Raw genomic sequence first — 27318 nt, forward strand, 5'->3', positions numbered from 1 at the left:
AAAGAAACATAGCACAACAATCAAATTTGCATTTGTTTTCACTGTCTGAAGTTCCCTGTACACGTAAAAGTTAGGTCTTGCTTTGTAAGATTAAAAGGACTGGCATAGCAACATAACCTTCTGAACCCCACTTTGTACAATTTGGGGACAGAGGGGGTCTGGAGCATCTTTTGGCAGCATCAGGAGCAACACAGGAGCTAGCCCTGGTATCTGTCACACACCCACCCTTGACTCACACACACATAGGGTCAATTTTGAGATTCTTAGGGTCACACTGCGACTCACGGGTGGGGACTGAACCACTAACTCTGTTCTGTGGGATCCTTCAGCACCTGTTCTCCCTTTTCCCTGAAATTTCAAAAAAGGTTCCCAGTGCCAAATAAAGGGCATTCCTGTGATCCCAAGGACTTCAGACCTGTTGCTCTAGCTTCATACGATATGAAGAACTTAAGAGAGGCTGGTCCTAAAAAAGCTGTGCACCCAGACATTCTGGATCCTCTGCAGTTAGCCTATCACAGGTGTGGAGGAGATGCTCTCATCTACATACTCTACAGAGCCTGCTCCCACTTGGACAGAGCCGGTACCACAGTCAGGACATAATTCTGGTCATCGACTGAGGAAAAAGCTCAAGGCTTTGCATCTTGATGCCCACACAGTCTCCTGGATCATAATCTACCTGACCAACAGACAGCAGTTTGTAAGGCTGAGGGACTGTGTGTCAGAAATGGTGGTGTGTAATACTGGGTACTGTCCTGTCTCCCCCTTCCTGTTCACCCCTCTGCAAGACAAACTTCCAACACAATACCAGCGCTTGCCATCTACAGAAATTTTCAGATGACTTGTCCATTATAGCCTGCATTAATAATGGAGAGGAGTCAGAGTACAGGAGGCTGATGAAGGACGTCATCTTGTGGTGCAGGAAGAAACATCTGCAACTCAACATCGGCAAGACAAAAGAGCTGCTGGTGGACTTCTGATGTGCCAGGCAGCCTCTTGTGAACAGACACCATTCAGCGGAGGACGTGGAAGTGATGCAGAGCTACAAGTACCTGGGGGCTCACATAAAAAACAAGCTGGACTGGTCTGACAACACTGTGGTGCTGGACAAGAAGGGCCGGAGCAGACTGGACTTGCTAAGGATGTGAGCAGCAAACTGCTGATCCACAGTAGCGAGTGTCGTGTTTTCTGCTGCAGTCTCCTGGGGAAGCAACTTGAGGTCAGAAGAAGCACAATGTCTGGACAAACTTATCAAGGATGCCTGCGCCATATACAGCGCGGACCCTGGACACACTGGATGCTGTTGTGAAAAGGAGAATGGTGGCAAGACTGGATACCATCATGAAAGATACCCTCCATCAGGCGCTCTTTTGGAGCACTTTTAGCCACAGGCTCATTCCACCACGGTGTTCTATGAAGCACCTCTGGGCTGTCTTTTCGGCCATCTGCTATCAGGCAATTCAATGTATTTTAAAATTTCTGCACAATTTACATATATTTATTTATTTTATTTATCAATTTATTGATTGATTAGCTGTATTATTTGTCAATTGTGTCTGTATTTTTGCCTTTGATGTTTCTGCTGCTGTATGCATCTACATCCCCTTAGGATTAATGAAGTTTATCTAATCTAATGCCTAAGCCACTTCACCACAGCAGTCCTGATAAAGCAGTATGAAAATTACATTAGGGGCACACTTTAAACAAGAGGACTTCTTCCTGAAGAGGTTTTACCAAAATTAATTATTTCGTTGTACTTTTTCAACTGACATGTCACACTCCACACTCATACCAGGTTCTTATAGTGCTGATGTTTGCGCTTCACTGTCATGCGGCTAAGGAGACACCAGGGTGACGGGGCCTTCTCTCGTACTAACACATGTTGGCTCCTCTGGGAAGTATACTGTCCTACTTCTGCTCTGCTAATGGATTCTCTGACCCTCGACTTTGTGCCGCCAGCTACGTCGTGCAGAGTCTAGGAAGACACTGTGATGGTTGGCTATGCTTCTAATATCAGTTAGGCCTCCACAACCTACAAGCAAGTGTACCATTACCGCTGCTTACTTGATATCAACTGCTGTGACAGGCCAAAGCACACCCAAATGAAAAGTCCCTCTCTTTTAAATTGTGCTGAGATAATCTGAGAAAGGCGAACCAGCTGGGAGATGACGACGAGTGACTGGAATGAAAACAGACTGCTCTGCAACACGGCTGGTCTCAAGGGCTCCTCTACATAATGGTGCACTGCGCTTGTTAAATCCGCTGTGTCTGTCTCACTCCATGCACTTCATCTGCATCCACTAGCTGCTTTCGATTTATTAAGTGAGAGGGTGGGAGGAAACCAGAAAGCATTAATCTAACATTAAAGCTCAACCACCATTAAGCAGTGAGTGATGTTTTATTAAATAGATATGTCTATATTTGTTAACTGCTGCCGACAAAAGAATATACTGAGCAATTCATTACACAGATGTTTTTAATGCTCTTCTTTTGTTAATGTGATGCCGTGCCCGTTTGTCATTACACAACAGATGCAAGACAGACGAAACTGCTTGGCAGCATGGTGATGCAGGGGTTAGCTTCACTGCTCTACCAAATCCAGCATCCTGTGTTAAATTCCATCATCAGCCCCAAGAAAATACAGATTAGGTGAATTCCCAATCCCATACTGGAGGAGTGTGAGCACATTTGTGCCCTGTGATGGACTGGCACTGCTGGAGAGTTTTAAGAGTGGCATTATACTCTGTACACACTACTTCCACTTTTATTGCCATTAGTATTACCACAAAGGATCAGTTAAGGTCTTTCTTTTAGAATCTTTCTGTAAAGGATAGTTAGTGTGATGGTCCGAGTCGGATTAGGGGCCACTTGATGTTGGAACCACCAATAACATACCTGAAGATGAGCTGAGCAAATGAGGACATACACAATCGTCAGCTAGAGTATAATACATACATACTGTAATACTATCTATAAATCTCTCTATTATATAAAAAAATCTTGCAACGAGACAAGACTTTTTGGAAAGAAAATTTTTCTCAAGTCCCGCAAGACAAAACTATTGCCAAGAGATTTTTTCAAGTCACGCCCTCCTCACAATCATTTTCAAACAAGTCCACGGTCCTCTCACCTCTAATTTGTGTGAATGCTTTTGTCAGACAAAAGCAAATCTCAGAGCCAAACATTCAAAAAGTCATTTTATTTTATTTTAGAGAGAAAGAAACGAAATTCATTCATATCATCGGTTATATGTTGCGTTGATGCATATGTAAAAATTCCCATGAAAATAAAAATCTGTCTAAATTGTATATCCGCATCCCCATAAGGAAGCATCAGAACCACCCAGGGGCCAGCGCGTAGCGTTAGCCCGAGTGTTGGCGAATGAAGAGCAGGGGGCAAAGCCCCCTAGTTATATAAATAAATAATCCATAAAATCAAAGTGGTTGTGGAAAATAAAATGTTCAATAAATTAATCCAATAAAAACAAGGTTAAAATCAAGGGCCAACATAGCCTCTTTTAAAAACCATGAAGCTCTGTGCTGCTCTCTACAACTGATGTCTCCTCTGCTTATACTTTCCGGATTCCTCAGCACGAGGGGATGTCCACCAACAGGCACAGACAACCCTTAAATCCAACTTGGGTCCATGTTGCCGGTCCCCTGGTCATTTAGAAGGTGCCATAAAAAGTTTTCCTCCTCGCTCCCTCTTAGGAAGGGTGGGTAAGTGGCTGGGGGGATCACCACCAGAAAGCTTCAGATGTCTCAAAGCCTGTTATACTAACTGCATAGGCAGACTGAAGAAATGACCATTTATGATTTGGATAAAGAGGTGTTCCTGGGAACTGACTCATCCTGATAAACATCAGAGGACATATGAGAGGGCCATCACCATCACGTAGCCTCAAGGAGGTACAAAAAGGGAATCAAGAGGAGAGTTCATTGGAGACCTAAAAGGCGGCCCTCGACAATACACAATTTTTAAGAGTGGATGCCCACCATAATCCTATCAACTTGGATTGGATTTTTACTTGAAGTGTCTGCTAGGCATGTATTCTTGAAAATTTGCCACACTCGTCTTAAGTGGGAAGAGTAGCAGGGTGTTGTACCGTGTTAGCCATTATGGATATAATGAGAAGTCAAGCAAAATGACTCCTTTTATTGGTTAACTATGCCAGCTTTCGAAGCAAATGAAAAAGGGGCCTGAGTTGGCTTGAAAGCTTGCATATTGTAATCTTTTTAGTTAGCCAATAAAAAGTGTCATATTGCTTGACAGGAAGAAAAAAATACTATAAGAAAAAAAAGAATGTCAGAGTGAAAAATACCACCAGCATAACCTGAATGAAAAATCTTTTAAATGACGTTGTGCCTTGGTTGGCCAAGTGTCCTCTAGTGAACAGAGCATATGTATTTTTATACACATTGTCACACACAAGCAATTAGGAGGCTGCTAAAGGAGCCGCGAGAAAACACAAGACGGGGAACTAAGGTAGCGTAGTAACGCTTCTCTCTTTATTTTACCTGTAAAACCAAGGAAAAGAACAATACGACACCTCGAATTTGTTGCAGAAACATCATCCCGACATCCGCATTACTCCCAGCTCACGCTGATGACTTCACCTCCACGTCACCCTTCCTGCAGTTTTACTTCAGTTACAAACCTCATAAATTGCTCCACGTATACGCCAGTTTTTTGTCAACCATTTATTGCAAACTTGACCGTTGTACAAAATAAAGTTTTTTTTTCTCAAGCATACAGTATACAGGGATGGATCCCCAACTCTTAATCTGTGTCTCTGTGTTTTCTTCACAACATCTAGGCATTCGCTGGAGTCTTAGGGAGCCGGAACCACATTGGGCACAAAGCAGGTCCTAGATAAGTCAGCCCACTGCCATATAGGTTTCCTTTACTTCAGTATAATTAGAATGATGATAAGAAAGCAAAATGACAATCAAAATACAAACACAATTGATGCTGGAATATTACATACAGCTTTTCTTTACTTAACTTAATTGTCCCAATAACGTCAGTGGGACATATTAGATTTGATGAAGCTCGTGCACATCAATACAAAGAAACAACATCAGGGCAAAACTAATAACTCGAAAAACCCGGCATGTTCCGGATCGTTTCCACTTACACAGCCAATCATTATTAGTGCCGCACACAGACACTTGGTTTAAAGAAGCAGCTGGAAGTCAGCAGCAGGCATTTGAGAAGTTGAAAAAAACAAACAGACCCTTCGCCCAGAAGATGTCAAATCCAAACACTGCTGTATTTTTAGGTTACAGCAGGTGTCCAAATAGAGCGCACAAGACCAAGCAGGTCACATCAGCAGGGTTTCCTTAAATAAAATAAAATAAAAAAAAACCAAGAGCCCGCACTCAAATACTGTAAGCCCATATTCTACACAAAAAGTAACTAGATAGCATAAAACTCAATTCTAAATTGAATTATTTTTACCCATTTACCGAAAGGTACCGTTCTAGTATTAACAAGTAAATGTTACTTTTCATTTTATTCTTCCTCATCAGAATCTTCATAAATTGTTACCATTTGGTTAGAAATCTTTGCATTCTTGAGTCTCTCAGAATATTTTTGGCATACTGCTCCCTGCTGAAGTTCCATTCTTTTTATGGCTCCCATGTTGTACAAATGTTAATATGTTTTGTTACTCCTTGCTTAGTGTTATTGCTGCTTTTAAATTGTTTGTGTTCTTTATTTTAATGCAGTTCATTTGTGAAAAAATTCTCTCTACACGGACCACGGAGTGGAATAGAAGTATCAAACTGCTCATAAAGTCTGACAGTAACTCATATTTTGGTTCACCAAGATCATCCTTGATGTCCTGTAATTATCCCACTACTGCAGTCAAGGACAAACTAACTCTGCCAACAGTGAGTGAGACGCCCTGTTGCTTGAAACATGTCCGTGTTGAGGTGTAGGGTGGTACATCAGCCAGCCAATCGGGTGGCCGGGATTTCATTACCTGCTGCCCTGCAACCAATCACGGGCCGAAGCTAGAGAGTGGGAGAGTTAAGTGAAAAAGACATTTAGTGTCAAGTTTGTTATAAAAGCTCATAGTAATCAATATTTTGGTTCACCAAGACCATCTTTGATGTCCTGTAATTTATTCCAGTACTACAGTCAAGGATAAAGCAACTCTGTTTCCTGTGAATGAGACGCCCTGTTGCTTGAAACATATCAGTGTTGCTAGTTTTAAGGGAAGTGCTGAGATTTTCTTTCCCATTGCCCTGTAGCCAATCATGTGGCAAAGTTAAAGAGTGGGAGAGACAGGTACAAGCAACATTTAATGGAAGGAAGGTGTGCCCACCAGCCAACCAGGTGGCCAATATTTCCTTTCCTGCTGCTCTGCAGCCAATCGCATAGCAAAGTCAGAAAGTGGGTGAGTCAAGTGCAAATGACACTTCAGGGAAGTAAGGTGCATCAGCCAGCCAATCAGTTGGCTAGGATTTCTTTTCCTTCTGTCGTGCAGCCAATCATGGACCAAAGCTAGAGAGTGGGAGAGTCAAGTACAAGTAACATTTAGTGTCAAGTTTATCACAACAACTGACAGTAATCGATATTTTGGTTCACCAAGACCATTTGTGATGTCCTGTAATTTGTGGGGTGATTATGGGCGGGTTTATAGGGCAGTTTTATACACAATTTACATTGCATTTCTATTATTATTAAGTTATTAGTAATAGAAATTATACAGCTTACCATAACGCAGAATCAGTGGGAGCCCTGAACTTGTTTTCCTGCAACAAGACGATCCCATCTGGGGACGATGGAAGACAGTGACATGCGAAGTGTGTTGCTTATGTTCAGTCTACTACATAATCTCGTTTTGGTTGCTGTCACTGCAGAAAATGCTGCCTCACAAAGACAGGATGTTGGAAATGGAAGCAGCTTCAATAGCTTCTTTCGTGTTATTTTAATCTCCTCCTGCCTACAAGTTATGCTGACGAGAATTTTTCTCAGCATTTCCTTGCGATAATACACTTTCAGGGTGCGAGTGATACCCAAATCCAATAGCTGAACCACTGCCGTGCAATTGGGTGGGAGGAATTCAACGCGAACATTATCTAAATGCGGAAGCATGTTGTGGGCAGCACAGTTATAAATCAGAAGCCAAATCATCCTTTTCTTCTTCTTCATATTGTGAGGTTTCTGAACTCTTTTGGGATCCCCCCCACCAAATGGGAACGACACACTGAAGTGCGTCCTGAAGCGCTATTGCCATGTCTGTGGGAGATTGTTTGTCCGGGTCCCAAGAGAGTTTAAAAACCTCATATTTTCTTGAATGAGTGCCACATTAATAGAAATGTTTCTTGAATGAGCATCACTGAACAACATAAAACGGCTTTTTCAGCGTCTTCAAATACAGCAGTTCGCATACATTTGCAACCCAAGATTTTTCTTTTCTTAAGCACTTTGAGCTACTGTTTGTATGATAATGTGCTATATAAATAAATGTTGTTGTTGTTCATTTTTGCATATAACAAAGACATATGCATTGCATTTGTCATTCCAACAGATTGCACATATTCATTTCAATATTTGTACTCTAGATAAATACAATCAATATACTAATACTACTATTGTACTTTCTATGTTATTTTCACTTATTTCACAGTTATTAGATGTTCTGTAATAATCTTTTGCTTCTTAATGAAACGATTAATATAAATGAATAAATAGAGTCAGGAGAAAAAGTAAGTACACCACACTGAAACTGTTAACTCTTTCAATGTATTTGAACAGGCAAACATTGGATCTTCAGGCAAACAGCACTAACAGATAAAGGTGATGAGCAAAGAGCAGATAAAACAGACCTGGTGCAATCATTCTCATAATCTAAAATAACAAAATATAGATTGGCCATATGGAAAAATAATTCCAACCTGACATTCATCACCACTTGTATTATCGTGATATTTCCCACTACTTAACCCTTTACTTAGGGGTAAGTGTACTCATCAGATTTGTTACCGGGTTGGTCTACTGTTGCACCTTAAGATTAACACACACATACACACAGAAACTCAACAGTGCCCTATGAATGACACACACACAGATGGTTAATCTTAAGCACTTTAAACCACACAAGTGCCTTAGGAATAACACAGCCTGTCACTATCTCAGCACTTCAAGAGACTTGCATATTATCGGCAGAAACAACATACAATGTTTTAATGATATCTCAGACCCAAATATTACTTTTGGTTTCCAAGAATACATTCAGACATACAAAGGCCCAGCATCCTTGACTATAGGCCATTTATCAACTAAGAATGCCTTACTTTACGTACTGTTCCCTACTATGGTGTGGAGTTCTCACCCTCAGCCTTAATAAACCTCACAGCACAGAGCATATGGCAAACCTCTGGCTGCACCAGGCGCTCAAAGAAATCCATGTTATTACTTCAGTCATTCTAGACATTAAGACAAAGCATAAAAAGTTAAAAGCAGCATGGTATTCATTACAGGAATAATAATACCAGTAGAATAAAGAAAAATAGAAAATAGGACTGATAGAAAAGTCTGGATATATAAACTGCTCAAAAAATTAAAGGAACACTTTGAAAACACATCAGATCTCAATGGGAAAAAGAAATCCTCCTGGATATCTATACTGATATAGACTGGGTAATGTGTTAGGAATGAAAGGATGCCACATCGTTTGATGGAAATGAAAATGATCAACCTACAGAGCCCTGAATTCAAAGACGCCCCAAAAATCAGAGTGAAAAAATTATGTGGCAGGCTAGTCCATTTTGCCAAAATTTAATTGCAGCAACTCAAAATGGTACGCAGCACTTTGTATGGCCCCTGTGTTCTTGTATACATGCCTGACAACATCGGTGCATGCCTCTAATGAGATGACAGATGGTGTTGTGGGGGATCTCCTCCCAGATCTGGACCAGGGCATCACTGAGCTACTGGACAGTCTGAGGTGCAACCTGGTGGCATTGGATGGACCAAAACATAATGTCCCAGAGGTGTTCTATTGGATTTAGGTCAGGAAAGTGTGGTGGCCAGTCAATGGTATCAATTCCTTCATCCTCCAGGAACTGCCTGCATACTCTCACCACATGAGGACAGGAATTGTCGTGCACCAGGAGCCACTGTACCAGCATAGGGTCTGACAATGGGTCCAAGGATTTCATCCTGATACCTAATGGCAGCCAAGGTGCCTTTGTCAAGCCTGTAGCGGTATGTGAGACCCTCCATGGATATGCCTCCCCAGACAATCATTAACCCACCACCAAACTGCTCATGCTGAATGATGTTACAGGTAGCATAATGTTCTCTATGGCTTCTCCAGACCCTTTCACTTCTGTCACGTGCTCAGGGTGAACCTGCTCTCATTTGTAAAAAGCACAGGGCACCAGTGGTGCATCTGCCAATTCTGGTATTCTATGGCGAATGCCAATCGAGCTGCATGCTGCTGGGCAGTGAGCTCAGGGCCCATTAGAGGACATGGGGCCCTTGGGTCACCCTCATGAAGTCTTTCTGGTTGTTTGGTCAGAGACATTCACACCAGTGGCCTGCTGGAGGTCAATTTGTAGGGCTCTGGCAGTGCTCATCCTGTTCCTCCTTGCCCAAAGGAGCAGATACTGGTCCTGCTGATGGGTTATGGACCTTCTATGGCCATCTCCAGCTCTCCTAGAGTAACTGCTTGTCTCCTAGAATCTCCTCCATGCCCTTGAGACTGTGCAGGGAGACACAGCAAACCTTATGGCAATGACACATATTGATGTGCCATCCTGGAGAAGTTGGACTACCTGTGCAACCTCTGTAGGGTCCAGGTATCGCCTCATGCTACCAGTAGTGACACTGACTGTAGCCAAATGCAAAACTAGTGAAGAAACAGTCAGAAAAGATGAGGAGGGAAAAATGTCAGTGGCCTCCACCTGTTAAACCATTCCTGTTTTGGGGGTCATGTCATTGTTGCCCCTCTAGTGCATCTGTTGTTAATTTCATTAACACCACAGCAGCTGAAACTGATTAACAACCCCCTCTGCTACTTAACTGACCAGATTAATATCCCATAAGTTTCATTGACTTTATGCTATACTCTGATTAAAAAGTGTTCCTTTAATTCTTTTGAGCAGAATATATATATATTCTTTAGAAAAAGCTTACAAAAAAGTAAAGATGACAAGGATGAATGTCACAGGTGGCTTGTGATCCAGCACTCATAGTTGTTCATGATGCTTTTCTGACGATCAGATGGAAATGGCTGCAAGTTGCCATCGCTCTGTTCTCTTCTGACGTATTCATCCCTTTTTCTTCCTCCCTGCCATGTCGCTCTTCAGCTGAGGGATATTTATTATAAAATTCTACTGGGGGCTTTGCAAGATGTGATTGTTAGATATTCTGATTGGCTGGCTGTCAAAATGATGAATGAATTCACTGTCCGTTTTCCCAAACAATAAAACTTTTTTGATGTTGCCTGAAGTGTCACCATGTGACCCTTTCCCTGGCTCTAAAATAACTTAGCTACTTTTGTCCCAGATGCCCAGGTTATAAACTAATCAATACCCTTAGGCACCAGCATGTCTTCCTTTCTCTGTTGGAAAAGCAGTTTTAAAAGTGAGGTGTACACCTGGGAAGAGGATATGCTTTTGTTCATCTGTTGTTTTGTCCTGAACAAAATACAATGGAAATATAAACCAAAATGTACAGATTTTGTACCCCACAACACCACTTCAGGTCCGTCAGAGTGGAATCAGGTGTTCCAGATGAGGGGTGTCAATGATCAGAACCTCCTTAGGGAGTCTTAGTTAAACCACAGAAATCGAGGGACCAGAGGTTCTCTTTGCAATTGACATGTGTGTGGTGTCATCATGCCAAGATCAAAAGAGCTCTCTAACCCCCTTAGAAAGAATGTTGTGGATGCCTAAAAGTCTGACAAGGGAGTCCAAAAAGACTGCAAAATTAGTTGAAATCAGTCATTCCACCGCGGGGAACATCATCTACAACTGTCGTAGAGTTAAAATAATTTTCTAATTTGTCCAGGACTGGCTTACCCAACAGCTGACCATTTCATACTAACTCTTGCAACATTTGGTGCCAAAGTGCATGGAACTAGATCACAAGGAGGTCTGACCTGCATGTAAGGTGTGCCAGGAAAAAGCCAAAAAACGTTAGAGAAGAGGTCTCCAACTACAGTCCTGGAGGTCTACTATGGCTGCAAGTAGTGACCAGTTCTTGCTGCTAATTAACCATTTCCCTTTATTTTAATTGACTTTTCTTGAGGCTCTGACTGCTGAATTGATTCTTTTTTCCTTTAATGTTACCTAAACATAAATTTGATGTGAGATAAGTTGGGACCTCAAATTCCAATCTTCGTTCAGTTTCTTAATTTGAAGCCAATTCTCATTGCTAATTAAACCCATTATTTAATTCCAAGGTGTTCATTCTGCCATGCCAGACATTTCCAAAACTGTCGATTTTCTTTTTGAAGAAAACATTGTCAAAATGTTTTGTGGACCTGAGCAGATCAACATTACCGAGACCTTCACCTTTCTTTATTTTCAGTTATTGTGTGATGGACGCAGGTTGTTGTTAATGTGTTGGTTCATTTTGTGTCTTAATATTGTTTGGTTGCCAATTAAGGAAAAAAAGAAATAATTAAGGGGCCTGAGAGTTAATTACCAGCAAAACCTTCTTCTTTCGACTGCTCCCATTAGGGGTTGCCATAGCTAATCTCTTCTTCCATATCTTTCTGTCCTCTGCATCTTGTTCTGTTACACCCATCACCTGCATGTCCTCTCTCACTACATCCATAAACCTTCTCTTAGGCCTTCCTCTATTTCTCTTCCCTGGCTGCTCTATCCTTAGCATCCGTCTCCCAATATACTCAACATCTCTCATCTGCACATGTCCAAATCAACGCAATCTCGCCTCTCTGACTTTGTCTCCCAACCGTCCAACCTGAGCTGACCTTCTAATGTACTCATTTCTAATCCTATCCACCCTCGTCATACCCAGTGCTAATCTTAGCATCTTTAACTCAGCTATCCCCAGCTCTGTCTTCTGCTTTCTGTTCATTTCCACCGTCTACAGCCCATATAACATAGCTGGTCTCACTACCGTCCTGTAGTACTTCCCTTTCACTCCCATATGTCACAAAATTACTCCCGACACTCTTCTCCACCTATTCCACCCCGCCTACACTCTCAAACATCTCTCCCCTCTTCTTCTCCTTCTTCTCCTTCTTTGGCCAACAGTAGCCCAATTTCCACCAGCACCCTGTTGGCTAACAGTACTGGTGGTGGTCATTGTTAACATGGGGTTCGACTAATCCGGTATAGAAATTTGTATCGTTGTCCGCACATTGATGTGGCAAAATTTTACACTGGATGCCCTTCCTGACGTAACCTCGTCAGGGCGAAGGTGGTAGGAATGAGATCGGTGCCCATACACATGCGCCGCACGGCCACCCTGCAGGCCAATACTGAGAGTTGATTCTACAATAAAATAAAAACAAAAAGAGTAATAAAAATCATCACCCTGAAAGTGTATAGTAAATATCACGTAGTATATGTGTACCAAATTTCAGGTCAACAGGTTAAACAGTTTTCGAGCTGCAAGTGATTTAAAATCCTGGACAGACAAACGGGACAGCCATGGTAGCGTTATATATTTAACCACTTTAAATAGTCGTTACAGTTGATGAAGCCTGGTGTTGTAGCAATTAGTGCTGCGGTCTCACATATCCTCAATACTGGATAAAATGAAAATCTGCATTTCCTCCCATTTTATATATTTTCCTTTGAAATTCCAAATGTTTCAATTGTTGAAGTTTTTGCATATTTTCAGGCTTTGCAATTTTTTTTTTTGGGTAAAAATCACAATTTTATTACTTTTGCCTAGAAACACGGGGAATTCAAATCTACTTTCATTTTCTTATTACATTTGTGTTTGAGCCTAGTTACATTTATTTATTGTTTTGAACTGTTTCAAGCAGGTGGCGCCATTTTATGATGCTACGAAAGGATGCAAGTGGCCAAGTACCATGTGATGTCATTGGTGCCACAGCCTTCACGCCAACATCATGTGTAACCCTTTGTCCAAGATGGTGGATACTTCTTAACACTCTCCTGCTAGTGCTGTTAATTTAGTTCTCTGGATACACCAAGCTGCCAGATGACCCCTCCTATAGTTAGGCTTTTCCCAATTAGAGAGGAGCTCAATGAGATTTGTGTCATCTGTAAACTTCAAGAGTGTAACAGATTGATGGCCAGAAGTGCAGTCATTAGTACTGAGGGTGAGGAGCAGTGGTGATAGCACGCAGCCTTGAGGGGTGCCAATGCCAATGGACAGATGGTCAGAGATTCGTCTCCTTAGCCTCACTTGTAGCCACCTGTTAGGACAAGAATTCTGTGATCCATTGACAGGTACGTGCATCTCAGAGAGCTTGTTCTGCAGCAAGGTTGTTATTAAAGTATTGAATGCAGGCTTTAAATCGCAAAACTTCCAGGAGAATCCAATTTCTGGAGGATGAAATGGAGTGGCCTATTAATTGTGTCATCTACAGACCTATTGACTGTGTAGGCAGAGGTCCAGAAGTGGCTCTAGGAGAGGACAACACCAGCCGCTCAGGGGACTTTATTACTTGTCAAGTTCAGTGACTTTCCTTTTCTTAGGTGTGGAAATGAAAACAGAGCTTTTAAAAGAAGCTGGCACATGGATGATGTCCCTAACAGAAGACTTTCACCTGGAAAAAAGTACCTTTAAAGAGAAAAGAAATTAAAGAAACAAATCTAGTTCAAATTAAGTAATGTGACTTAGCTGATGTGAAGACTTAATCCACAGTGAAAACATAAGAAGAACAATCACAGGCCATTCGGCTCATTAGTCCCAACTGAGCTCTCTTTGAGTTCACCAAGTTCTGCAGTCTACCACACGTTTTATTAATCGGCTCCACATCTACTATCGATGGTTCCCCAAGTGAAGAAAAACATATAAACGGTGCGTACGCACAGAAATGTTGCGTAAGAACTTTTCCACGTTCAAATCGCGATGTATAAAACCTACACTTGGTGTAAAGCCACGCACTTTTCCACGGTACCTCATGCCTTGTCGTACGCAAGTTCTCCGCTCGGTTTTGCAAACTGGCAGCACCCAGCGTCAAAGCAATGGTACTGTTCTTGTGTGATTACTCATTATTTTCATGACGCGGCTTTATAAATACACAGAAACTAACCGCATATTGTTTATTAGTGTAATGCATCTGATTGTAATTAACTCGTAACAATATAATGGTTCAGGGAACAGCCATAGTATTCCAAATACCATAACTGCTTTAGCGTTGTTACTCTCACTTCTCCTTCTTCTTTCAGCTCCTCCCGTTAGGAGTTGCCACAGCGGATCATCTTTTTCCATATTACTCTCACTGCACGACTCGGAGTATTTATATCACTGTATCTGAGTGTGAATCACAGCAGCAGCTGATCGGAAGAGAATTATCGGTATACAGCTTCAAGGACACGCTGTCTCAGCCACTGCAAAACGTTTCAAAGCCTTTCCTGTAAGGACCTCACGGTTCAGAAACAGTTTAATCCCAAGAACTTTAAATGCACTCAATCAATTGCTCCTTGTAGAACGGTTTGTACTTATAAGTACAATCACCCCACTGTAAACTTGCACTACAGTTATAATATCTCACAACCTGAGCCACTTTATAAAGCGCGTATTTACATATGATGACAATATCATTTTTAAGGTGAAATGCAGCAAAATATGTTTGTTAAATTATACACATAAAACTTTAACTTCATTTAAATAATCTATATTCTTCACTGGGAGTGTTGTGAAGGATAGAATAATTAAACATGTACTACGAAGATATTTCAATGTTCTTTAAACGTTTTGAAGAATCGGCTAAGCTTACAGATGGCTTAACGCGTCTATTACAGAGCTGATTGTATGGCGATCGGTTACTTGGGGAAAGAAAAGCACTGACTGCAGTGACGGCTACGCCAATATATATTGAATATAACACAGAAAGAAAATAACAACACAGCTAAAAGCGCAGCAACAAATTTCGACAATAAATTATTTCATCGAAGTGAAACACATGTTTAATAACGTGCTTTAACTCCTATCATCATGAAAATGACATCACGTATACATCTCAGTATTTTAGTTATTCAGAAAGCTGTAATATCACGAATGTAATGAACTCTGTGTCCAGTTAGAGGAAGAAAGCCAGTTTAAGAAACAAGTAGTGATTCACACACATAGAGCACATACGAGTAGAAGATCAAATACAAAACAAAGCATTTAACGTGCTACTTTAATTACGATGTGATTTGAGAAACTGGTTAATTAAACGATTTTAAGATGAAGTTTATAATGTTCTACTAAATGACAAAATAAACTACGTGATTAAAGTGGAAATGTCGAGATTGAAGTTGACATTTCGTGCTTTTTCCCCACCATGTGCCTTTTTCTCTGTACCCTAATAAACTTTCATATGACACTCAGACAGTGGGCTTACAACTCTTCTTTTCACGGCAACTTTGATATGTGACTTCTTTTTTATTTCCGGCACTGTGCGATTTTGTGAATGTGAGCTTTCAAGTTTCTCCAACACGCTATGTCACTCGATCAACTTCATTTTGTTGATTATACCACGGTTTATTTGAACAAATAGTATGTTTTTCCTTTGCCTCCACTTGGTATTCGCTGAAATTCTTATATTTTCCCCGTGCTTTTCCCATTGTCTTTTCACAGAAGGCTGCGCTTAAGGGCGATTTATATTGATTTGTATATTCAAATAGGCGTAATTCTGGGAGGATTTGGGGCGTTACATAATGCGCGTGCACGAGCGTTAGTTTTCACTCTGATCGGGATCAGTCCTGAGAGACACTCTCTTCCTAACAAGCAATCTTTTTTTATTGCTGCAAACCTGATAATATACGGGGTGGATCCCCAACAAAATCTTTATTTTTGTCTTTAGTGTAATAACATACCATACCATTGTAAAATTTTGATTTTTCTGTACTTTTCCAGTACAGGTATACCCCACAACTCTAATGTACTGCTATAAAAATTGTCTCTGAAGATCAAGTGTTTGGTTGCTCACTTGTGCTCATTAGATTTTTAATGTGGTCAAATGAAAAGTGTGCATAGTTCATTAGCAAATCAGATCTTGCTAGCTTCTTGGTAAACTGCAAATCGAAAATTGAGTAGATTTTACATTATACACACAGCAACAAAAAACGTACCTGCTGTGTTACGTTTCTTTAGCATTTCCTGAACATAATGCCCCAAGTGTAAAGATTTGGCCTTAAAAGAAGAGGAATGCATGGTGTATGTGGAAGCCATTCACCAACTGTCAATCAAAAAGTTGTCACAGAATTGTCAAACAAGATCAGTAGGTCAAATATTCAGACACTGGGTTAGTGTTTGGTCATAATGCATCTGCTTTTCAGTTGCCACTTTATTGAGAGGGTTGTTGGCTCATTCCTCAAAACCGGATACCTTTAGTGCTACACAACCTCACTGAGCCACATTTGTAAGCAGCCAAACACTTAGCTCTTCAGATAGAGCCTAAATCTAAAAACCATGAGCTATTGTTTGCACCCACAGCAGCGCTACACAGTGGCAGGACTTACAACTAACCTCGAGCTGGACAGCATGTTAAATTTAAGAGCTGCATTGGCTGGATCTCATTACTTTGAGAAGATCGGATTACATGAACAGGTATCACTGAAAACGACTCACTTATGACTTATCAGTGGATTTTCAAAACACCGGTTTTCCTTCCTGTTTTGTGGCTGTATTGTATGCACTGTACTTCTAGCTGAGCATTCATTGGCTGCAAGTACTCACACATACAGTATGACGCAATGACGCAATCAAGCAAGTTTGATTTTATCATGACGAGTCGCAGGCCGTCGAGTTAAAGTTGCTGGGGAATTCTAACTATATGACTATAAGTACAAGCACACGCCGCGGGACTTACCATGACTCTCTAAGATCTGAAAATGAAGGCATTAACTGAGGATCGCTAGAAAAATTATGTAGTGCAAGCACCAGATTGAGTGACACTACCATATTGAAATTCATTCTTAAAGAATATGTGATTTGCTTCTCCTCCTCCTCCTCCTAGTAAAATATACAGGTTAAGCTTGTGAGAGGGACAAAGAGAGCACCCAATATGCCAGATCCCGGTCAAAGTTCTCCTCCATACACTTTTGGATGCAGCACGCAGCATCGCTATACTCCAATTCACTGGCTTACTTTTAAACAAATAAGGGTCCACCACGGTTGAAGCCTTTCAGTAATGCTCAGTCCTCTAAAATCTTTCTAGTGGGACTTCCAGATGGCATTTCTTGGCTCAGGGGAACATGGCTGGTCTCCTACAAAGCAGCTCACAGCCTTTCTATAATCAAAAATGCATCTAGGATTTACTTCAAAGAAATCAGCACTACAAAAACAATCTTATGTCCCCCACTATTGACGCTTTTGTGCTCACATTAAGTTTTAGAGAGGTTCTTAAACATTCTAAAGCCCAAATTACTCCAATTCAGGATCACAGGGGTCCTGCACAGCACAGAAAACACCTAACAAAACAGATCCGGTCCATCACAAGGTTCAGTCATGCACCGAATGAGCCTAACATGTACATCTTTCAGGATATGCATGAGGGAATTAGGACTTGGGTTAGATGCAGTGTTGGGGTAACAAACAAGGCCCCAATGTAGAGTAGGTCTGCATCAACAATCTTTTTAAAGTCCTTAACCTCTTTGGTTGGGTTATGGATGTTTTGAGTTAGGGGTTAAAAGACCAAGTCTCATTGCTGATGACATTGTGTTGTGTAATAACAGAAAAGGAAGAAAGGCTTTGGAAGACAGAGGGCTGAAGATAAATAGGAAGAAGAAGACAGAATATATAAGGTTTAATGATCATGAGGATTCAGAAGTTAGCCTGCAAGGCAAGCTATTGGAAAGAATGGATACATTTCAATGTCTAGGATCAGTGGTAGAGCAAGATGGAGAATGAGATGGAGAGGTAACCCACAGAGTGAACAGTGGATGTAACAATTTGGGAGAAGGTATTATGAGTGTTGTATGGTGAAAGAATTAAGGGAAAAGTTTAAGGTGAGGTTTTTAAGACAATGGTCAGAGTAGCAATGATATAAAGATCTGAGGCACGGGCAGTAAAGGGAGTGTAGAAGAAGAAGTTAGATGTGGCAAGAAATGAAAATGTTGAGATGGATGTGTGGAATAAAGGACAGAATAAGAAATGAGAATCAGAGGTACAACAAAGTGGGAGAGAAATCTAAGAAAGGACAGGAAAGTAGGCTGAAGTGGTGTGGACATTTGATGAGGACAGACAATCAATATGTGGGCTAAGAGTGATGGGAATGGAAGTTCAGGGGAAGAGAAAGTGAGGGAAGCCAAAATGAAAGTGCATGAATAGAGTAAAAGAAGATTTGAAGCAGAAGGGTCTGACTGGACTGAGCTGTATGGAGAAGGGGGAAAGTGGGAAACAAATGAAGATGACACAGATACAGAGCAAAAGCGTCAAGTGTGGGGATTGTTGGTACTATGAGGCAGCAGCGATCTCAATTCTCGCTATGCTGTATTTTTGATTGTATGTAGTATTCCGGGTTTATTGTGCAAAAACCATTTCTTTTACCTTTGTCTTGTATTCTTCTTGTCCAATGCCATTTCTTAAAACTGGCACAATAAAAATAACTATAAATAAAAGAGGGGTAAAAACTCATAGAAGCAGGCCTGCAGATATATTTATGAAAAACTGTTTTATATAAAAAAGGGTTTAAATATTTTTCAAGTAACCTCCACCAACCCTGGCAATCCTGTACTGGATTACAATCTACAGGAAATAGACGAAAGGATGACTTTCAGCACCTGGGTGGTATTATCTACTCAAGACAACACATTTCCATTGCAAATCTTCATTTTACTTTCACTAACCAAAGCTAACAGGTATCTGAGATGCAGCTGTCAATGTCATGGCAGAGTGCAAAGAACTTCCAAAAAAAGAAGAAGAAAAAAAAAAAAGTCACCCCCATCTGCCAATGTAGGATCAAACAAAAAAAAAAAAAATAGGCAGACATGTGTGTAGTTGATGCTATCATAACCCTGAATCTTCAAAGATGCTGCATTTCAGATTTTGTTTTTAAGTGTCACATCCAACACCTCATTTTCTTCTTCTTCTTCTACATTTCTTTTGAAGGGTTTCCCAAGAGGTGCAGGTGTTACTGCACTTTCTCCTAATGTTTAGTGGGAAGAAAACAGACCGGCAGGCCACACCATCATCAGTAACACCTTGCAAAAAATATTTCAGCACGTTGTCATGCATGTGATTGACTTCCAGGCTAACCTCAGGTATGTGATACCACCCCGGGATGAGAGGGGGCATTGTTGCCAACAGTCCAGTCGCCTTTATCACTCAGTCTCAAGAAATTACCCCTTGATGGCAATGACGGTAAAGAAGACCCGCCCACGATGGGAACTTCTTTATACCAAAAGGAATAAGCCTGCAAAGGGCCTCACTGGGGCCGCAACAGCCAAGTCAGAAGTTTTCTCTCTTTTTAGTCATTTTGGTGTGCATGAATTTAATTACTTAACGATCTTCTGTAAAAAGCCAAAAGTTCCCCCTCAGGACAAATAAAGCTCTATCTAACACTAGATGCCATCAAAAAATGTGTAGGCTATACCGGAGATTAACAGATTTTTTTCCTTGTTTTATAAACCACTTTACAAATTAACCCAATAGGCACCTTCACATTTTTCTTACCCTGCCCCTTCACAGACCCCGGTGCTCATTTCAATGAACGTCAGATAACTTTTAATGTAATGCTGGGCCCTGTAACCAAAAGATCTGCTGGTTGAGTGATAAGAGTAAACAGTCTGAGGCAGCATATTCATTTCCACCCTGTTTATTTATTTACTGAATTTTTTTTGCACTTTAACAGATGTTTCATATGTAAATACAGAACCTACATAAAGAGTACTCAAGAAACTACAAAAAAAAAATAATTTCAAAGCAGCATGTCTTCTATTCCCGAATACATTTCCAATACGAATTTTGCACTGAGTGATCTAAATAAAAAATACCCTAATAAAACCCAAATGTTTGCCCAATATTTTTCTTGGGTGGTGGCGGGTGGACCTGGGCTCACCCTGGAAGACTTTGTGCAGGAAGAGGTGACTTTGTGTGAAATACAATTTGGACAAATCTGCAAACGTTCCACCAGGGCACCTTGAAAATAGCACAGAGAGCTCCTTTTTTTTCTATCCAATCAAAAGAAGTCATGGGGACGGGCACAGTTCATGTAAAAAGTAAAAAAAAAAAAAATGTGCACAGGGAAGTGTCAAATAATTGTGAACTAACAGAAAAATAATCAGGAGACGTGATTATTATTATTACTGTCTGCAAACCATTAAAGTACTGTACATACTCGTGTATAACTCGGGTCTTGAAACCCGAAAAATCAATCATAAAATCAGACCCCATATTATACGCCAATTCAAAAATATGAAACTTAATTTTTTTGTTTACATCTTCTTGCCTCCTCCAATCTCGCACCAGTTTTTCAGACACACCAAATTTTGTTGCAGCAGTGCAGTTACCAATTTCTTTTGTCAATTCAATGACTTTTAATTTAAAATTTGCTTCATATTTTCTTCTGATTGAACGCTCCATTGTAAATAAGGGATGCTCTTATGATAAAGGTGTATAAGGGTGTAAGATACACAGAACAGTGCAAATGTCGCTTTTACATAATTAAAATATTATGATACAGTGCATTGCCGTACCCACATAGAAAAAAAAAAGCTGTGTGCTCTGTGGTTACTCTCTCAGGTGTTAGTATATCATAATCTCTTGGACCAATAGCATGAGTTTTCCGCATTCAACTTATACGACCGACATTATAAAATACCAGAAATTATACGATAAAATCAACTCCCAACTTATCCGCGAGAGAAGGTAACACTAAAATTACCAAAGCCTACAAAAAAACTAATAAATCTGGCTCACCTTAAATCCCTTCCCACCTATCCATCCGCGTCTTTTGTCTTGTAAATGTGCCGATCAAGACAAGGAGCAAGCAGCCTGCTATTCCATCCCCACTGCCACAGAATGGGCACAAATTTAAAACAGAAATGTTTTTCATATTTTAGTAATAAATGACAAAATGTAGACATAAACTGGTGTACATTTATAGGACTTGTAAAAGTTAGCGTTATTTTTTCACTTTTACTCTCTGTGTCACAATCTACTTGCATACTAATTCAGCATAAGCAGGAACACTCAATAAAATTGAATAAAAAATTCAAGTGACAGTAAGATACAAATAAAGCAGATTCACCAGCATTTGTGTGTCAGCTTTTATCCCTCCAGATCAGAGAATGTCCAGTTCCATTGCCTCAAAACACCACTCACATCTACAGTTATTCCCAGTTTCAAATAAAAACTAACAGCGTCAGATCCCTAGGGCGGTAGTATGTATCGTGATCGTGATTAAGAGAATAAAAGTGGAAAAAAAACGGTAACTTTTACAAGTTCTATAAATGTACACCGTCTGTTACAGATGCAAACCAAATGTTTGTGTTTACTGTATAATATTAACAATAAGAGCAGCTCACTACTGAAAATGGCAAATATAGGAGGCAGTGGGGACACTTGATTACAAGTTAGCAATTCTTACCGCTACACCATGGAAGCTGTTGTATTTACCTGAACCTTTTGTGTTTTATTTGATCTTTGGACTTCAGGCTTCACTCATTATATAGCTTATGCCTACGTTTTGTCATGTATTACTAAAATATGAAAAACATTTCTGTTTTAACAATGTGTTTACACAGATTACTATAGGAACAGAACACACATGAAATGCATGTGTTCCAAATAACAATCTATTCTTTCCACTCTAAAACTCCAGCACTTCACTCCTAGAAAAACAAGCCATGAGCTGGAAGAACTTTGTGCGGTGTTGGGGGGGATGGTATAGTATGCTGTTTGCTGCTTGTCTTGATCGGCATATTTACAGGACAAAAGACACTGATGGAGAGGTGAGAAGGGATTTCAGGTGGGCCAGATTTCTGAGTTTTTCCACAGACTTTGGTAATTCCAGTGTTAAATGCAAGTATATACAGTAATAATGAGAACAGAAAAAGTCTTTAACTTTACCCCCTATGTAGGTAACAAATTATTGTCTGCAAACTGGAAAAAAATAATTCAGAAATAATTAAATGTAATTTTAATTAATTTATAATTGAAAGTAATAACTAAATATGCTTCCTGATGTGCAAACACCTGTGTTAGCAATGTTCTACAAATATAAAATGGCAAGGGTTGTTCGTCTATTGCACAAAAAACACATAAACCATGGAGTCTTCAGCCTTAATCAAGAGCTTATGACGTGAAACAAGCTAATATAGAAAAAATTAATTAAGTGTGGTCTACCCCGGTACGTGATTGGGCCTCGGGTCCTTCTCACTGCAAATGGCAGCATGGACTCACACCATTTCAGACAAGAAAAATTCAAGCAGCGACATCTGCTGAGAGTGAAGTCAATCAGACATGTGTCAACAATGTAGGTGTGATAAACATGGACAAGCCGACCTTTGCTTAGCAATGTTACTTCTGATTTCTTTTATACTGATGACAGGAGTGTAAATGACTCCATTTATGACTGATTTCTTCAATCCTCCTTAGAATTACAAGTGTCGCTAAAGCGTAGTGATGTTTCGGTCCTCGCAAAGCACCAACAAGTTTCGATAAATGCTTTTCAAAAGTGCTGTGCAGAAGAGTGAGTGGCACGGCAGTTCAAACGCACCATGTTGAACCCTGAATAAAAATGGGCTGGTCGTTTAAATCGCAACCAAAAGTCAAAAACTCCAATTGCAAAAGAAAGCCATCCACACAAGATCGGCGAGCTCACCTCGGTGTCAATCAAAAAAGGAGGTGCCATTCCAGTGGTGATGAACAACAAAGAGCCACGACAGCAGGACACTACCACACATACCAAATGGAGAGATCAGCCTGAATATAGAGCCATTAGGTGGGTCACGAACACTGTGAGCCCCCCCCCATTCAGACAGCCATCATGGTAACAGGCACATGGCATGAATTTAAAGACAGCACCTCTCAGAAGAACTCTGGGACTTGTAAGTAGGGTTGGGGAAAAGAAGCACCTTTTTTCGAGAACTGGAGATCCAAGTGTTTCCTAGAAAACAATATCAATATTATTCATCATGACAATAACTAAGAGGCCAGCCACCTCACAGTTTCACATCCTAAATGACAGGTGTTAGGCAGGCAGCACACTTTCAGACTTCATCAAGAACATGGGGGTCACAGTTGGAAACTTGTTAAGGGGAAACATTAGGAGGTTTCCCTTTACACAGAGAACGATAGACACTTGGAATAAGAGACCAAGTAGTGTGGTAGTCAGTAGGACATTAGGGGAATTTAAAACTCGACTTGATGTTTTTTTGGAAGAAATAAGTGGATAGGACTGGCGAGCTTTGCTGGACTGAATGGCCTGTTCTCGTCTCGATTGTTCAAGTCGGACTTGAACACTGCAGTGGCTGGATCCCGTGGCCTTAAGGATGTCAGATTCCATCACTAATAATCGCCTCTATTTTCCAAACCATCGCCACGTTGTGCCAGACATTCAGTGTGCTGCCTGACAGACCTGACTGCTATAGGAATGAGCCACAGTCTCGCCCATCATTTTCCATCTCAAAGACTGTCATGAGACAGTGGATAGACGGGTCTCTCTTCTGTCTGTCTGCTATTCTTATTTCCTCGCATTCCCGTGTGAGTGCTCACTAGATGTTAAATCTCATATACGCAGAAGCCCACTCTTACAACAACAGACAATACCAGACCTGTTTGATTATATCGTGGTGAGTCATGGGCAGCTAGGAGAAAGTTGCCAGGGCTGTCACACTACACGACTGAAAAATCATGGACATTCAGCCTCCTGGCTCACTAACATTACGTAGATGAAGGCTAAAACTGAAAATACCTGGAAACTCTGCGTAGAGCGATGCCGGCTGCACAAGTCCAGGTGTATGCATGAGCGGGTGATGCACAGGACTATCGCCCTGTCCATCTCGTTTCCCACGGATGTCAGCACAGCCTTTAAAAATATTAACCACATTAGCCGTGTCACCTGAACACATGACAGACATCACAGTTAAATCCTGTAATAATCATTTCCTACTCTTGCTGTGCAGGAAGTCAACCGATCAGATACATCATGTTTAGACCAAAGATTATCAAATAATAATTTAATAATAAGTGAGAGACGGATCTGCTCTGAACGTGGCGCATTTATCAAGCTATCAAAAGATATGAAGGAACAGTTTCACTCCAGAGGTTACCCTAAGAAGTGCATTAATTCCACTTTGAAGAGAACTTTACATAGCAAAGAGAGGTTTATTATTGACTCCTAAAACACCAAAAACTCTTATCACTTGCACTCTTATGTATTCTGCCTACAGTAACCAAACAGGACACAACCTCCAATTCTTGCATTTTGACTCAATTGTAACTTAAAACATCTATTGGTAAATCCCTTTCAGGCTTGTTTTCCTTCACAGCTTTATCATACGTCTGCTCAAACCCCCTTGGTCATTTTCTGTGCTCGCATTGCAGCTCCTGTAGTCACACAGTTAACACATCACGGGAATCAATGCACTAAGACACTGCGCTATCTGTAGAACTGGAGGAGAAGCAGATTTAGTGGCATGTCCTGGCCTGTTACTTTACACGGGTAAAACTGAACACTCCAAGATCTCATCTAGAAAAGGGGGTGAGCTCCAAATACACACTTTGCTAGATTTCTTTTCAGATTCCTACAGCTCTTTGAGTAAAGAAGTGCTTCCTGGCTTCAGTCCTAAATGCAATTCCCTTTAATTTCCAGTCATGTCGAGTATCTGATTCACCCTTAAACTGAAAGAATGCTAATCTGAACCATTTACTTTATCAGTATCGCATGAGGATTTCAAAAACTTGGATTAGGTCCCCACACAGTCTCCTCTTCTCAGACTAAACAGGTATGATTCTCGGAGTCTGTCACAGTAGGACATGTCCTTCAGTCCCATGATGCACTTGGTTGCTCTCCTCTGCCCAGCTTCAAATGCTGCTATGTCTGTCTTATAGCGTGGTGAACAGAACTGCACACAGTACACCAGATGTGGTCTCACATGTATGGTATATAATCTGAGCAGAACACCCTTGATTCATATTCAACACTTTTAAACAATATAACCAAAACATTTTATTTGTGTTTCAGTCACTTCTGCGTATTGCTCAGATGATAAAAAAAATGTGTCAACATAAATACCTAAATCCTTTAGAGTGTTTACTTCGTTTAGGACATTGGGGTCTTCTATCTTGTATTTATAATTGATGTTTCTTTTGTACCATATACCCCCAGCACACTGAATGAAATTTCAGCTCTTGTAATGGTAATGTTAAAGGTTGTTAGATAGATAGATAGATAGATGTGGAAGGCGCTATATGACATGGGGAAATTTGTGGATGCCACTGGACATCAAAGAAGGTTCCCTGCCAAAAAAGGACGTACTGTTACGTTCTGTTGTGTTAATATTGAGAAGGAATTAATATTATTTACTAGATAGGTCACTCAGAGTCAGGTTCTTGTTTGTATTATTTATACTGGACATCTGAAAGAAACTTTTAAATTTAAAAGCTAATTAACTTTCAACGTCCTCGCATTTCAAATGGAATGCGCTTCAGGTGCTTTCCAAGAAACCAAAACCTTAAAGTCATTCTCAAAAAATATTTCTAAGGCGGCTCAAGTCGTAGTTCTCGCTGTAGTGGAAGAATTACATGGCCACTAGTAATCAGTACCACATTATAAATGATCTTTCTGATGTGGAATATTTAGCGCTGGAGGTTTCGATTAAATCCATTCCTGCCAAACCCCTCGTATTTCTGCAGTCACTTCAGATTCTGGGAAGTTTTTTCCGCGAACTGCGCGCTCGGTGATGCTTTCAAGGCTGTCGCCACCCCTTCAGATGCCAGCACGTTGCGCAGATGGGGATCTGCGATCCCACGCGAGCCTGTGATCTCGCAGACGTGCCAAGGTGAATGGTCAGATCATCGTCCACGGTTTGCTCCGTCCCGAATCGCTGAGCTCGCTTAAGCTCCGCAGACACCAAAATCTCCGCACGCAAGCTCTCTCACTCGCTCGGCCGCCGACTACCTAGCAACTTCTCCGCCAATCCGCCGCCCCGGCGAGCACGGCCAGCAGGCAACATGTCCAGGCTTCGACAGCGTGAACGCATGCACGGGATGACCACACGGCATTTTTCTTTTCCTTTATTGCAAACGTAGGTGCCCGACTGTTAACGATAACGAAACCGGGAAGACGGAGGAGCATGCAGAGCCGAAATGCTCTTGTAGCGCCTGACTTTGTCGCGCTCGCGCTCGGAGGTGCAGGCAGACAAAGCTGAGGTTAGCGATTCCATTCTTACCTTGGGATGCAGCTCGGGGACGACCCATCAATCTCCCAGGTGGCAAACAGGTTCATCGGCACTGGCTTGTTCAGCGCCACGCTCCCGGGGAAGCTAAGTCTGCTGCTTTTCTCCGCCATGGTACGGCAGGCAAAAAATCAGCGATTGTTCGGAACGAAGAAATGCCAGCAGAAGCGCAGCTCACTTGGCGCCCGTCCGTGTGCCCACAATGCAGAGAAGGCCAGCGCAACGCTCCTTTTTTCAAGGCACCCTGTTGCCAACAACGTCCATGACTCTCAGTCCCAGTCCGCTCCCCTGCAGCTGCTGGTGTCTGAAAACAGATCCCAGGGTCTGCAGCAGCACCCTCTCCGCCCCCCAGGAAGTCACGTCACCGCATCTGCCTGGCAGTCCCTGTACGGCGGCGGTGGCGGCTTTCGCTTGTATCTGCACGCACGAACAAATGGGAGTGCGCGCGTGCGCAGCCTCGCGCCTGTCCGAACGCATTCACGCAGTTGAGCAGAGAGCGAGAGACGCGCTTGACAGCAGCGCCAGCTGCGGAGATTCAAACCCAGTGTGTGTGGCGGAGCCATGCGCTCGTCGGCGTGTTCGGCGGGGCAGCTCAGCTCGCACACAATGGATCGATGGTAGAGAGTAGTTCAGGCAGCGAAGGGCTGGACCAACTCCTGTAAGTGCCGCCGAGGAAAACGGGACGGGGTTGATCGGTTCCATCAAAAGGATCTGGTGGGTTGTTCCAATTACCGATTCATCATAAAAACACGAAACATGTTAAAAATCAGCTTGTCCGCTGCCCTCTGACTAATGTGTTGTG

General features: G+C 41.4%; 1 protein-coding gene across 2 annotated transcripts in view; it reads right to left on the bottom strand.

Moving 5' to 3' along the window:
• Positions 1–26862, bottom strand: part of pacs2 (phosphofurin acidic cluster sorting protein 2) — a 302620-nt gene extending 275758 nt beyond the window's left edge. For both annotated transcript variants that reach the window (XM_039741990.1, XM_039741989.1), the window contains exon 1: positions 26511–26862. In XM_039741990.1, the coding sequence (XP_039597924.1) occupies positions 26511–26629 (119 nt within the window). In that variant the 5' untranslated portion in view covers positions 26630–26862. The remainder of the gene's footprint in view (positions 1–26510) is intronic.
• Positions 26863–27318: the final 456 nt, after the last annotated feature.

Source organism: Polypterus senegalus, chromosome 18 (genome assembly GCF_016835505.1).
Source record: "Polypterus senegalus isolate Bchr_013 chromosome 18, ASM1683550v1, whole genome shotgun sequence".
Classification (NCBI taxonomy): domain Eukaryota; kingdom Metazoa; phylum Chordata; class Cladistia; order Polypteriformes; family Polypteridae; genus Polypterus; species Polypterus senegalus.